The sequence below is a fragment of the Protomyctophum parallelum genome (genome assembly GCF_964188405.1).
Source record: "Protomyctophum parallelum genome assembly, chromosome: 8".
Taxonomy (NCBI): domain Eukaryota; kingdom Metazoa; phylum Chordata; class Actinopteri; order Myctophiformes; family Myctophidae; genus Protomyctophum; species Protomyctophum parallelum.
The window spans coordinates 43,000,990-43,015,296 of NC_139703.1; the positions used below are offsets into that span (position 1 = coordinate 43,000,990).

General features: G+C 44.7%; 1 protein-coding gene across 1 annotated transcript in view; it reads left to right on the forward strand.

Moving 5' to 3' along the window:
• wnt4 (wingless-type MMTV integration site family, member 4) overlaps positions 1-12,743 on the forward strand; it is a 22,576-nt gene extending 9,833 nt beyond the window's left edge. Inside the window, exons 2-6 of the mRNA XM_083770910.1 lie at positions 7,661-7,742; positions 8,586-8,739; positions 9,044-9,175; positions 10,404-10,546; positions 11,920-12,743. Coding sequence (XP_083627036.1) covers positions 7,661-7,742; positions 8,586-8,739; positions 9,044-9,175; positions 10,404-10,546; positions 11,920-12,390 — 982 coding nt within the window. The 3' untranslated portion in view covers positions 12,391-12,743. The remainder of the gene's footprint in view (positions 1-7,660; positions 7,743-8,585; positions 8,740-9,043; positions 9,176-10,403; positions 10,547-11,919) is intronic.
• The last annotated feature ends 1,564 nt before the right edge of the window (positions 12,744-14,307 follow it).

Sequence of the window (14,307 nt, forward strand, 5' to 3'; positions counted from 1 at the left end):
TAAAATCAATCCTAAAAACAACCGGAAGCCAATGCAGTGAAGCTAAAACTGGTCTTAGTTAGGAATTAGACCAGAAATTAGACTTTTTGCCTGCATGTTAAGTCTTCACTTTAGTCCAGCTTTCAGGCTGCTAACATTAAGTAGACACAACGCTATGGGTTGTGTTGGTTTGGAGTCTGAGGGCTTCAGCACCCATAAACGGAGTCTGAGGCTTACAGTAGGGTCAACAGGTTCAGTTAGCCAGTGAGTTTGGGTCAGCACTGCAGCTGCACATTCATTTCTCTGCACCTTTCCGCTCTTATACATTATTTTCATCAATTCCTCATTTTATCTCTCTGCTAACCCACTATAATCTTTTACCTTACCCTGTGGTTCTCAAAGTGGATTCCGGTGACCCCCCCAGGGGTCCTTGAGGGGATTCCAGGGAGTCCCCGGCAAAGTGAGGTAATATAGCATAAAAATCACTTTAACCCTTTACATCGGCTATATATTTGAAATATAGCCGATCTACAAGCTACAATGCGTCCCTGGCACGAGATCTTTTAAGATAGGGGCCCGTGGCCAAATGCATAGTCATTTGGGGGTCCATAGCATGAAAAGGTTAGAGAACCACTGCAATTAAAATGTCAGATAAAATGTTGGTATCATCTTATGATACGACTAACGCACTTGGTTGAATGTTTCGCTTTGTCGTGGTCATACTTGGGTTAGACTTTTTTACGTTTGATAATGACACAATTTAACAATGTAATTTAAAACAAAACTTGTGTTAACCACATTAACCCTGGCCATAAATAAAAAACATTTTCAAAAATAGCAGATCTACAAGCTCACTGTAGATTGGTTATTTTCGCTATCCGTTGTGGTAACATGCAGGATTGGTGGGACATCTGGGCACTTCAATGTAAAATTGGCTATTTTATCCAAAATGTTAAAAAATAAAATAATTTGACAAATATAGAAATTTTGAAAGAAAATATATATGTAGGCCTATAGGGCTTTAAAAATGTCCCCCTACAAATCCAAACCCTGGCCCGGCTGGCCGCACTGGATTCCATGGGGTATTGCAGGTTCATGCCTCAGTCTCCGTTCTCCTGTTCGTCCTCAAACTAAATTCAGCATCAGCAACAGTGTCATGTCAGTATTGCACAAGGTTCTGTCCAGTCTGTCTTGCATGCACAATTTCTAGCATTTGACTAAACTTGATGTCGTCATGGTTCCAGATGTGTGAGGTGCCTACCCTACACGGTACAATCTGAGTGTCACTAAAATGACCCTAATAGGTCCACCGTCCATTGTGTGCTTCACACAATGATGATTAGGAGCACCCTTCAGTGTGTATAGTGTCATAATGTGTGCATGTTGTGAACATGTCGAATAAAGCTTGATGTTCATACGTCAAGCAGTCCTTTATAAGACTCTGTATGGCTGCATAGTGCATACTGTACAAGCTTAAAAAAAGAAAAAAATATATCACTCTTGCAGATTCACTGGAATCTCTGTTACTGTTGCTGTGCACCTGGAGACTATGATTATTAATTATGACCAGGCCAGCTCCATTCCAAACGTAGACAAAGAGAGGAATGGCAAGATAAACTGATATGGTCGACACAGTAGGCATTGCGGAGGGGACAATTTATCCTTTGTTCTGTTGAGAATAAATTACATTAAGTTGTTTTCTCATCACAGCAAGATAAAATTACAAAATATAATTATGGTCATGATTGTGTGAGTTTAGACAGCGGTGGGAAGCCAGCGAACGACCGGGTACAGTTTGACTTTGATCACAGATTAGCACGCGGCGCGTAGCATATAGTAGTAGGTCTAATAGACAACTGCCATGTCAGTGCCCATCATCTGCCAAAGAAGCTGTCACATTACATATACATCAAACAACTTTTGACACAATCAAGCCATAACAAAGTCTTCCTGGTAATGTCTTCGTTTATTTTGATAATGAATCATTTACCGATATCTTCTGATCTCAATAAACGAGAAGAACACAAGATATATTCCTTTCTGTCTAAAGTGAGCACTGGGGTGCATGTGTGTATATGGGGTGCATGTGTAATATGGCCTAAGGGGGAAAATGAGATCAGATTGCCCTCTACAGGCCACTCCTAGGCATGACTAATGTGTCCAATGCAGAGTGAGAGGGGGACACAAGAGGTGAGCTTAGGTCACACACAGCCTGCGTGACAAACAATGTGACAAATAGTAAATACAGATCACTTGGTCAGTGGGTCCACTGTAGATGTTGGGGGATTTGAGGGATTATGTGCTGTGTGTGTGTGTGTGTGTGTGTGTGTGTGTGTGTGTGTGTGTGTGTGTGTATGTGTGTGTGTGTGCGTGTGCGTGTGCATGTGCGTGTGTTTGTGTGTCCCTTCTGCATCTGCGATTCTGCGTGCACATAATGTCACCACCATGCAGGGCCATGGATGAGTTACTCCCTCAAGAAAGCCAAGATGTTTCTTATAATCTTCCTCACTGTGCTCTTCTTGGCGTTTCCCATCCACGCTATATTTACCTCTCACTGTGTACCTCTCCTGTGTACTCAGAGCTGGAAAGGTAAACGACAGGATATTTTCACATAAATACACATTAGAGATGATGGAGAAGCAGTGAGGCGCTACAGTGCACACCAGCGTTTATGTGAAGTTGACTTTCTGCATGGAGGGGTAAAAAGTAAAAAAAAAAAAAAAAGCGGTGGGGGAGGGGGGGGTCACTCTTGCGTGAGAAGCTTTATTTTGGGCAACAGTGTTTTTACTGTAGATTCTGCTGAGGCACGTTCTGTGTCAATTGTACACTCTCCTACACTGTCCAAACACCAGCCATCTATGCCGTGGGGGGAAAAGTATACTCACTCACTTTTTGACTTAACTGCAATATAGAAATACTCTGTTACAAGTAAAATTCCGGAATTCTAAATGTACCGAGTAAAAGTAGAAAAGTATTTGCTTCAAAATGTACTTGAAGTACCAAAGATAAAAGTACTCAATATGCAGAATGTCCCATTTCAAGTTTTCAACTGTATAAACGTATTTTGAAAATAGCAGGTCATATTAGTTCTTGAGTAAGGGTATTTAGCTATTTTCCACCATGCACACTGGGGGTAGGTAGACCCCCTGAGTTGAGGGATTCTTTGCTCAGGGCCCCCCAAAAGCTAAAGGATGTGCTCTGAGCAGGAGGAATATCCACCTGGAGTTGTGGTGCGTTGGTGGGCCGCTGTGTGTTTGTGTTGCATTACACATTGCAGACCTCACAACACCACTGGCTCCACTGGGCTTAGGCCTCTGAAATGGAAGCACCAAGCACGCAACCATTACAGGCCTGATGCTGTCCATGAGAGAGGAGAGGAGAGGAGAGGAGAGGAGAGGAGAGGAGAGGAGAGGAGAGGAGAGGAGAGGAGAGGAGAGGAGAGGAGAGGAAGAGAGTGTACTGTACTGTATTGTCCTTGCAAATCTTGGTCTGGGAAGCCCAGAGAATACTCCAGAATGAACAGATAAAAGAGAAACACGCACACACTGAACTTTTCCCACGCATACACACAACAAAATCACCTGGAAAATAGCTTATCCGATGTTTATTAAATGTTTCCAGGGTGAATGTCAGGCCACCGGGATCATCGGGGCCATCCAGCTGTGTGTGCCATCCAGCTGTATGTGTGTGTGTGTGTGTGTGTGTGCGTGCGTGCGTGCGTGCGTGCGTGCGTGCGTGCGTGCGTGCGTGCGTGCGTGCGTGCGTGCGTGCACACACACACACACACACACACACACACACACAGATACACGTGTATGTGTGTGGTATCAGTGGTCTGGAAGGGCTGGTAGGGGTATGTTCCTTTAGTGTGTTTGCAGTGTTATTGCTGAGGTCTGTTCTCATGGCCTTTTCTTTATCAGTCTCTGACACTCTCCCAGCTGGCTGAGTGGACCCAAACACTGCAGCCTGCCCAAGGCTACGGATCACAATAGAGGTGGGGGGAGGGATCAAACAGTGCACATGGCTTAGATGTAAACCCATGCTTACTCTGTGATCGCACTGAACACAACCCAAATCTTTGTACTTATTCCGTATCTCACATGTATACGGCCACGGGCATAGGGGGCAGAAAGATTAAGATTTGTGGAGAATAACAGCATATACCATACTGACCTGACGAAGATCTATCAAGATCGAAACATTGTCGTTGTTCAATAAAGTAATTCTTTACCAAAATAATGGTGTACCTGCCTCCTTCCGAGAATAACAGCAGCCATACAGGGTTCCAAATGACTTCAATATCATCTCAGTATCATGGTGAGTATTATGTCAGTATCATGCCAGTACAATGACAGAATCATGGTCAGTATCATGGTCAGTAGCATGGTCAGTAGCATGACAGTATCATGATAGTATCATGGTCAGTGTTATGTCATTATCATGGTCAGTATCATGACAGTATCATGGTCAGTATTATGTCAGTATCATGGTCAGTATCATGTCAGTGTCATGGTCAGTATCATGTCAGTATCATGGTCAGTATCATGTCAGAATCATGGTCAGTATCATGGTCAGTATCATGTCAGAATCATGGTCAGTATCATGTCAGTATCATGTCAATATCATGTCAGAATCATGGTCAGTATCATGTCAGTATCATGTCAGAATCATGGTCAGTATCATGTCAGTGTCATGGTCAGTATCATGTCAGAATCATGGTCAGTATCATGTTCATTGACAAGGGTTGCTGATTTTTCACTTTTCCCTGAGCTCATTTAAGCTGTTTATTAGCATTGTTGTGGACACCACCAAAGTGACCAAACAATTAAGTCTCTGTCTGTCCTCACCATCACACATGAGCATTTATGCAGTGTCAAAGCCGATTTTCCCAAGAAAGGACTGATGGAGGTTATTTGTCTTTTGTCTAACTTTTTGTCGCACATTTGTGAACTCTGCCCGGCGTGCCCGCTCTCATACATTTTTCTTTCAGATATATTTTTTCAGCAGTTCAGCAAACATACGGTGCATGTAGGATACAACTGACTCAAGATGTGCTCTTCCTTTTATCCCACACAATCGTAGATTACAGATTACAAAAAATATAAATAAGATGCAATAAAGTAGCATCACATAACCTGTCCTCCCAGGCTATCTCCCACCTTATCAGTTATCTATATTCAATCCTGAATAAATCATCTTACAACAGACAAATAACAAAAAAATGTTAACACAAATAACCCTCTAATCTTAGCTAATCACTTAGTGATGAACTGCCTAATCCTCAGAGTAGCTTTACAGTCATTTGTAATTTGCTACAAAAGCTTCTTATTAAAGCACAAATCCATGGCCTGGACGGTTAGCTCAACCGTCTGGGCACCTAGGCTGCCAAGCTAGCCGGACGGCGTGCCAGGGGTCTAATTGATTGTACTGTATAGGCTACTGTACGAGTGTGTTTGTGGGAAAACAGTAAATTCTCTCCGAAGAAGGACTACACAGGCTTCCTCTGGATCAGTAAAAGCTTTCTTGGTTCCGTTGTGCGTCACTTGAAGCTTAGCTGGGTATAAAAGTCCTAACTTGACTCCAGGTTTGTCCTCATAACAGATTCCTGACTGGGGTGAAAGTTGTTCTGCTTTCCTTTGACCATTAAGGTTGTCAGGATATTGGTTGTTAGTTGATTGTCAGGATAACATCATGACCAATAATCGGTAGATGGGGACTTTTACATTTGCATCCCAGAGTATTGACTACGTAGCCTTGGGAATCAATGGGTCCTGAGCCACGTGGCTCTTATATGTACGTACATCCCCACCAGCCATGATGTACAAGTACACCCGTTGGACATAACTCTTGTATGTTGCAGGGACATACAGTACCCTCTATCCAACCCTTGATGCTGAATGCCAATTATAGTCTTTGGTATGACCCGGCCATGGCATTAAAGCCCAACCCCCCAAGCTCAGTGTGGACACCCTAGCCACTGAGCTGGTCTAGTCGATTATCGACTTGTTTGTATCCTTTTTTCAGTATTTATCATTTGGAGATATTGCTTGGATATTGTGACTGAGCGAGCGAGTAAGTGAGGTCATCCCTGAGGTTGACAAGAGGATGTGAGGTTGAAATGTGGCTGTGATGTGGGTTGAGTGGTGAGGACCCAGGTTATCATAGTGTGATGTGGGTTGAGTGGTGGGGACCCAGGTTATCATAGCGCTGAGTGGTGAATGGTGACACTGTCTGGACTAGAGGAAAGGTACAGGAGAGCCAGAGTGAGAAAGAGAAAGACATACTTGGAGAGAGGGAGGAAGGGAGAAATGGAGAGGCAGCAATTATCATCATTGAAGAGGAGATGAGAGGTTGTGTGTGTGTGTGTGTGTGTGTGTGTGTGTGTGTGTGTGTGTGTGTGTGTGTGTGTGTGTGTGTGTGTGTGTGTGTGTGTGTGCGTGCTTGCGTGTGCTCATGCGTGTGTGCGCACTCTCATGTGTGTGTGTGTGTGTGTGTGTGTGTGTGTGTGTGGGATGCGTGCGTGTGTGTGTGTGTGTGTGTGTGTGTGTGTGTGGATATAATGAGTGCTAAATGTATTTTCACTATTTTGGTATTCATTAGTGAATCGATCAAAGGCAGTTGGGACCAGGTGGGCATAACGTGTGTCCCTTAGTTTCATGCAGAACACCTTCCAGTGCCAGACTCCTCCAAGAATGTTCTCACATCACTGATCACTCACTCAACCATTCTGAGAGTTGCTATAGCTATAGCAGTGCAGTAATCAAGACCCATTTCCTCTGTGAGAGAGCTGTAGTTGGCTTATGAGACAGCCTATTTCTGTAAGGTGAGGTTCACACTGCAGATACGAGACTGAAGGAGGTGAGGTGAGGTGTGTGCGTGCGTGTGTGTCTGTCTCAGGGCAACTAGACGGATGTCATTTTCTCCCATCTCTGATTGTGTGCGTATGCGCTTATATATCTCCCTGACCTGTCTGCCCTAAAGGCGGTCTGTGCGATAAGCCACTTTTCCTCCTCTCAGCGTCCTCACAAGCAGAGAGAGAGTTAGACAATACATTCTCACAACGTCATGGGAACCTAGCCTCACACCTCTGGCCAGCTCCGCTATAGGAACAAGATGGTGTTGTTGTGAAAACGCTCGACTCACCTAAATCAAGCTCTCGCAGAGCCAGTACTCGGGAACCCATTCACTCACTGACACAAACATTATTCTTTTTTATATATTTTTAAATACATTTTAGGGGATTCTTTGCCTTTATTGATAGATTCACAGTGTTTGACAGGAAAGGGAGAGAGAGAGAGGGGGGGGGAAGACACGCAGCAAAGGTCGTCGGGCTCGGGACTCGAACCCGCGACACACTGTCAGCCTGGATTACCAGGCTAGGTGCCTGGACCGCTCGGCTGGCCTAGGCCACAAACATTATTCTTACTGGTAACAAACTGCACTTATCCATTGTTTTAGCCATTGATCTCGACTTTTACCCTCTGAAGCCTAAAGTCTCTGACCGAGTCTAGAACATTCATGATGATACAGTATCACAGTATAGGAAAAATACCTTCTTGTTTGTGTCTGAAATCAATCTGGGGGGGGAAACGTTGTTAAATGATTGGGTTAACAAGGTTATCTTCATGTAGGACTGCATATTAACGCTACATAATGCTGCTGTGCTGTGTTTCTGTGTCAGGTACCTGGCCAAGCTGTCCTCTGTGGGAAGCATCAGTGATGAGGAGACATGTGAAAGACTGCGAGGTCTCATCCAGAGACAGGTACACACACTTTCCCTCCTCAGCACGTTAACTTAATATGCATTCACACGAGCGGCGTCAAAGCTACAGACTGGGATTAAAGTTCAATGGAAGCCAGTGACATGAAGCTATATGAGCATGGAAGTCCTGGCGTTACTCGCTCATCGCCTGGGCCACAGAAGTGTTTCTCTATGGACAATAGGATTGGGTCATCTTAGAATCGTCTTGTATGAGAATTGTGGTCCAAAAATAAACAAATAGTGTCGTTTACATTTCAATAGTCACTCGTATTTGATACTGTCTGTTTTTGGTGAAAATGTAATGAATTCAGCAGCGATAACATTAGCGGTCTCCTCACTGTTAGTTGATGCTTCCCATATGAGTCAAACCACCATCGTGCTCATTTGTTTATTTTTGGATGATGCGATATTAAACACGTCTATGGGAATTCAGAATGGCGGAGGGGGGACATGACGTGACGTGACCCACTTAGCTCAGATGCCGCCATTAGCGTGAATTTGCGTCATTTGCGTTAAAGTCCTGGCAATACGAGCGGAGCGGCAAAGTTGAGAAAAGTTCAACCTTGCTGCTGCCACTATGAGCTGAATCACTGGATCAAAACTCGCTTCTTTACGAACGTGTCTCATACCTTGACATGCATGCCCATTTTGGGATCAAATGGAGCCATAGAAATAACTGCTAACTGCCAGTACAATGGGAGTTCTTGACATCCGTTTTTAAGATGTGTTTGTCTTGAGAGGGACTGGAGGACAGGAGTGAGAGAGTGGGAGGGAGACTATAGGGAGTGAGAGGATATATATGTCCAGCATCACACTGAAGCTGTTTCTCTGTGCTCCCATGCAGGTGCAGATCTGTAAGCGCAGTGTTGAGGTAATGGATGCTGTGCGTCGTGGGGCCCAGCTGGCCATAGATGAATGTCAGTACCAGTTCCGAAACAGGCGGTGGAACTGCTCCACTCTCGAGACCATGCCCGTATTTGGCAAGGTGGTCACTCAGGGTAAGATATAATATATCAGGTGTTGAGCAACCTCTGTCTGCCCCAACAAACACCAACATCAGGGGTCTGATATGTTGCTCCAAAGAACTTTGAAGGGTTAGGGATTGATCTGGACTATTACAACCAATATTATAATCATTATGATAACTCACTGGCACTTCAGTGGTGTCTGTTCTAGCCTCTCCTGCAGCCACTATATCACTATATTGTATTTGTAGTTGCAATGGGGTATTCAGAAGGTGTTGGTGCTCAGCTGTGAATTAGCCACAAGTTCATAATTATGCTTGTTTGTGTTTTCTGACAGGCACCCGTGAGGCCGCCTTCGTGTATGCCATCTCAGCCGCTAGCGTGGCGTTTGCCGTCACCAGGGCGTGCAGCAGTGGAGAGCTGGAGAAATGCGGCTGTGACCGTAACGTCCATGGAGTCAGTCCAGAGGGTAACTCATCTCAACTCCAAAAAAAGATTCAAAATTCAATATTCAATGTTTGAGGCTTACATGTAAAGTTTCAACTCACATGTTGCTGTTGCTTTACCACAGAATTTTAACACAATCTGCAGCAGGATTTCTTTCAAAATAACAGCTTGGGAGAGCTCCCTAGATTAGGAGATACGAGGCATTCTTTCTGAGCCGTAAACAGGGAAGTGAACGCCAACGCGCATGCGCGAAGAGCAAGGAGTGTGGTGCAGAAGGAGAGGCCAAAAAATATCAGAATATTTTTCTCGTTTTATATCAATGAAAATGCGTTAGTTGGATTAGTTATGACGTTTTCACACGTCCTACGGTCTAAATGGGTTAAAAAGAGAGAAAATAATATGCAAGCACAATATCAGTGAACCCATCAATGGCATTATTGGTTTCAATCCTTGTCTGCTTACTACACACATCCTTCTAGCTCCATTTGGAACCTCACTCTTAGCTCCGAGAAGAGGTTCCGTGTCAGGACATGCCTGCATCAGTAGAACAGGGGTTGAACAGAAACAGTGGCGGAAAATCCTTTTCGCAGTATCGTTTCCAAAAAGATGATACATTTAGGACAGGCACATAAATATTTTAGACAGGGGTGAAACAACCGCTTACAAAGCTTATGAAGTCAGCCAGTACCATGTTTTCCCAATGCAATCTTAGGGAAGCAGTACTGCTCATGCTCAATCCTTTCCGTGTCCGGGCCGGGTGAGCTTCCCCGTGTTGAGTCAAATTAAGCTGCAGGCTCCACTCCTGGTGGTGCCCTTCCGTCAATTCCTTTAAGTTTCAGCTTTGCAACCATACTCCCCCCGGAACCCAAAGACTTTGGTTTCCCGGGCGCTGCGGGCGGGGTTGACTGGCCACAGGCTGACTAAATAAGCAATTTAAGCCTTGTTTCACCCCTGTCTAAAAATATGAAGGTGCCTGTCCTAAGTTTATCATCTGTAGCTTGCCAGAAATATCTTTACTTTTCTGCAAAAAGGGTTTTCGGCACTGTTTTTGGACGGCTCAACCCCTGTTCTACTGATGCAGGCATATCCTGATACGGAACCTCTTCTCGGAGCTAAGAGCGTAGAGTGAGGTTCCAAGCTAACATCCATTTGGACCAGGATTGAATCCTCTGCTTGATTGTCTGAGTTTTTCTGTCTGTCTCTCAATACAATCAGTGAAATGCAACGTCTCTCTCTCTCTCTCTCTGTAGGCTTCCAGTGGTCAGGCTGCAGTGATAACATTGCGTATGGAGTAGCTTTCTCCCAGTCCTTTGTGGACGTGAGGGAGAGGAGTAAGGGCCAATCCTCCAGCCGGGCCCTGATGAACCTACATAACAACGAGGCTGGCCGGAAGGTAACTAAAGCTACTGGCCCCATCATTTAAAAACCACTTCTTAAAGGGAGTGTAAGTGATATTTGCTTGGTAAAACAAATGTTAAATAGCCCTATTCCGATTCAGATCATTGGTATACTATAGTGTGTTTGTTCGGTAACGGGGGTGTAGTGTTTGCCCGATAAGCAGCTGGAAATGAGTACAGAGTCAGGATGTAAAAGGCAGCCACACAATGGTTTATTCCCAAAAGAAGTTGTACAGCATGGGAAATGGCATGATACACGCAGCAAACAAATGGGGCATGTTGGTGTGCAGCTCCACCATGCCCTCTCACTGAATCCAACACTGAGTGGGTGTGTGCTCCCTGGCAGCCTTTTATAGGCAGCTGAAACAATCAGTGCAGACTCTACCATATTACCGGTTAACCATGCAACACTTCTGAACCCCACATAACCCACATCACATGAGCCTATAAATCTATATCAATACACCAGTAAGTAAATATCAATTATGCCCACTATTGCCAGATAAACTATATATCCCATTATCATTAGAAGCTCCAATACATAACTCAAACACCCCCTGGCCATTTCACTGTGGTCCAGTCCAGACCAATTATGGTGCTCTGGTAGCCTGGGGACTCTTTTGCCCGAACACACTGGAACAGACAGAACAGAAGCAGTCAGTATTCAAGTACCCATAACACAGTCTCATATTACATTTTCATGTTCACAATACTCTCAATAAACCAGTTCAACTCATGACTCTTCCTTTGTGTGCAAATATAAATACTTAAATGTGCCAAATATCAGTAATGGAGGACCACTTCGTTACAGGGGGTCTCCCCATTTCTCCAGCTTTTTAGTCAACAGAAAATACATTTTCAGATCAAGATACCAATTTTATCCAATCAGGAGAGAGAACTTCACAAAGATAATTTATCAGCTTCACCTTTATGTGCTCCAGTTCCTGTTGAAGTTCCAATTTTGTCTTTTTTTTTGTATACAGACAAAATTGTTCTCGTTCCTGACCTGTAAAGTTTTCTCTCTTGATTAGAGAGCTGTACATTTCTGTTCACTAAAGAATTGGAGAGATTATTGTTACTGAACACACTATCGTAATGATTGCGATCGGAATATAGAGCTTTAACTTCTTGACAAAGGCATACTTACATCACTTTTAAACATACTTTTGAATATTTAGTTCATTTTATGTAGTGTTTTCAGATTTCATGTGAAGTACTTTGAATTGTTCTATACAAATTATTACGTTATATTATTGTGACTATAAGTACTATATTAATCCTGTTATTTAGTTAATGTATTTTCAGGAAACCCGTAAATGAACTGCTGCCATTACTTAACCCAATGTCTCCTGGGCTCTTCCACTATAAGGCCATCCTGTCGCACATGCGTGTGGAGTGCAAGTGCCATGGCGTGTCGGGCTCCTGCGAGGTGAAGACATGCTGGAAGGCCATGCCACCGTTCCGCAAGGTGGGCAACGTCATCAAGGAGAAGTTCGACGGGGCCACCGAGGTGGAGCAGCGCAAGGTGGGCACCACAAAGGTGCTGGTGCCGCGCAACTCGCAGTTCAAGCCGCACACGGACGAAGACCTGGTCTACCTGGACCCCAGCCCGGACTTCTGTGACTTTGACCCGCGCACGCCGGGCATGCTGGGAACGGCGGGGCGCCAGTGCAACCGCACCTCCAAGGCCATCGACGGCTGCGAGCTGATGTGCTGCGGCCGCGGCTTCCAGACGGAGGAGGTGGAGGTGGTGGACAGGTGCAGCTGCAAGTTCCACTGGTGCTGCTACGTCAAGTGCAAACAGTGCCGCAAAATGGTAGAGATGCATACCTGCCGGTGACGGGTGGTGTGGGGGGGCACATTCACGCCCATGTACACACACGGAAACCCCCACACCAAGCTACTGGTCAGGAGGAGTGGGAGTGGACAGACTGGCAGATAGACTGACAGACTGGCACCAACTAGACAGAGGTCCTAGGCAGTGCTGTTCATTCTATACCATCATAAAGGATATTGATACGTTATGCATGGGATTTCCTACAAAAACAACCAAAAAACCAAAACAACAACAATAACCTACAGGCGAATATGTAAATATAAGGAGAACGTCTCTTTCTCTCTCATTTTTCCGTCCCTCACTCTCACACTTTAGATGTTCGTTGTTGTTGTTGTTGATGCTTTTCTTATTTTTGTAATGCTTTAACTTATTTGGTTTTGTCGAGAGTGGGGTAGGAAGGTGGGGGGTGGGATAGACTGATGACCAGAGGGGAGGATGGAGGTGGGCTTTTCGGGGGGGGGGGGGGGGGGGGGGGGGGTGTAGAGGAGGGCAGTCTGCCCTCTGATCTTGCTGCTGCTTCGGGGACTCATCTGGAGAAACGTCGGATGTCAAAGGGAGGAGCCAAGCCTGTTGTGTGGGTTCCAGGCGACGCTCAAACAAACGAAAGGAACGCAAGAAAATACTTTTATTTTTTATTCACACGATTCAATTCGCGGTCCAAGTGTACATGACTATATGTTGTGCTGAGGTTCAGTTGCTGTCAACGTCAAAGTGGCCGCCTTTCTTTTTTCTTTTTACCAACGCTGCATTGTTTTGATGCTGCTCCAACTACACACACACACACACACACACAGCAACGTGTAGGCCTACACAGGTTGCTATATGCATTCATCTTTCTTCCTTTGTATCTTACTGTATCTCTTTGGTTATCAGTGTCATGGTGACAGACCACTGTCGCCAGGGTCTCCTGGCCCTTAACGCACTGACAGGTGGGGGACAGGTGTGTGGCACGCTGTCAGGCATCACACACACACACACACACACACACACACACATAAAGGGAGTTTGCCTGAGGGTTGCCAGAGCATGGACATGGACACCACGCATGATGACTGAAGCACTTTTCTCTCCAAGCGCACATAGAGCCCTCACCCATAAAGAGCAACAAACATTGGACCACACATTCATTTCACCAAGTTTCAGCAGCAACAGTTTCCAGGTGCAGATCGTGTAAACGCGTGCACGTGTACACGATTCTCAAACACACACACACACACACACACACACACACACACACACACACACGCACACACACAGAGATGCATAAAAACACACTGACAGACACATTATACCGTGGCTCTCAGGAATAAACCTTGTGTCTCCATGCTTCAAAGTTTTATGTTGTTTGTTTTTCACAAATTAGAGCCCTACTTCATCTCACAGAAAGTGAGCTTGTAGATCACCCATTTTCTCCATAAAAAAAAAAAAAAAAGGAATAATAAAGGAACGGCTTTGGACATACAAGGTTTCCACCCGACAGCTACGAGACATTTACATACAGCAGCGCCCGTGCCACTGTCAGGGCCTCTGGGAACCCAACTGTGTATGACTAACCTGTATGTACCGGCACCACAACGCCCAGCTTTCCTATAACAACATGCTATCATTATAGAGACATAGATCTGTAAAGACTTATACACTGAACGACACTATACTGCCTATGAATGTATGTTAATATGGAATATATGCTGTGTCAAAAAAAAATCACTCAGTCCTGTTTCTTTGGAGAGGGTACGCTATATGGCAGAGATGTGTTGTGTGTGTCGGTGTGTGTGTGTGTGTGTGTGTGTGTGTGTGGGGGGGGGGGTACATCATGTTTGTAATATAACTATATAATACTCTTAACAGACAGACAGTAAACATATACTGTATATACTTAACTAGAGTCTAGTTAAGTATAAGTTACTAGACCACACCTAC